Raw genomic sequence first — 816 nt, 5'->3', positions numbered from 1 at the left:
ACACACACACACACACACACACACACACACACACACACACACACACACACACACACACACACACACACACACACACACACACACACACACACACACACACACACACACACACACACACACACACACACACCTGAAGCCTACCCGTGGGTCTCTGACCCCATCCGTTACTGACCCCCACCCCTCCATGTTACTGCCAGCGTTTGACGATGATCCCCTCCCCTCCCCCGCGCGTGACAGCAACCCCCTTCTGCCTCCCCCCGGATGGACGGCGTCTCACTGTTGTTACTTACGCATGGCTGTCACGTGTTGTTCCTTCACTTGACTGATCGTCGTTCGTATCTGCATGAACTGGCGCATCAGCAACTTGTCCTGTTTCTTCATCAGCAGCTGAAATGTCGACAGAACGTAGATATGTAGAGTGTGCGGGTGATTGAGAATGATCGTATGTGTGTGCGTGCGTGCGTGGGTGCGAGCGTGCGTGCGTGCAGGCAGGTGCGTGCGTCTATACGTACGTGCGTGCGTGTGTGCCTACCGCGCAGGCGGGTGCGTGCGTGTGTTCGTGCGTGCGTGTGTGCGTGCCTGTCGCGTAGGCGGCTGCGTGGGTGCGAGCGTGCGTGCTTGCAGGCAGGTGCGTGCGTCTATACATACGTGCGTGCGTGCGTCCGTGAGTGCTTGCGTGCGTGCGTGCGTGCGTCCGTGAGTGCTTGCGTGAGTGCTTGCGTGCGTGCGTGCGTGCGTGCGTGCATGCGTCCGTGCGTACGTGCGTCCGTGCGTGCGTGGCAATCTATCTACTCAGGTAGCGTGCGTCGAGGTATG

General features: G+C 59.2%; 1 protein-coding gene across 1 annotated transcript in view; it reads right to left on the bottom strand.

Moving 5' to 3' along the window:
- Positions 1 to 387, bottom strand: part of LOC106820141 — a gene marked incomplete at its 5' end in the record, with an annotated part of 2026 nt that extends 1639 nt beyond the window's left edge. The window contains one exon of the mRNA XM_014824688.1: positions 291 to 387. Within this exon, the coding sequence (XP_014680174.1) occupies positions 291 to 387 (97 nt within the window). The remainder of the gene's footprint in view (positions 1 to 290) is intronic.
- Between the last annotated feature and the right edge of the window lie 429 nt (positions 388 to 816).

The sequence above is a fragment of the Priapulus caudatus genome, unplaced genomic scaffold (genome assembly GCF_000485595.1).
Source record: "Priapulus caudatus unplaced genomic scaffold, Priapulus_caudatus-5.0.1 Scaffold7569, whole genome shotgun sequence".
NCBI classification, from domain to species: Eukaryota; Metazoa; Priapulida; class Priapulimorpha; order Priapulimorphida; family Priapulidae; genus Priapulus; species Priapulus caudatus.
Note: the sequence above shows the minus strand (reverse complement) of the source record. Positions and strands in the feature narration are given on the sequence as shown.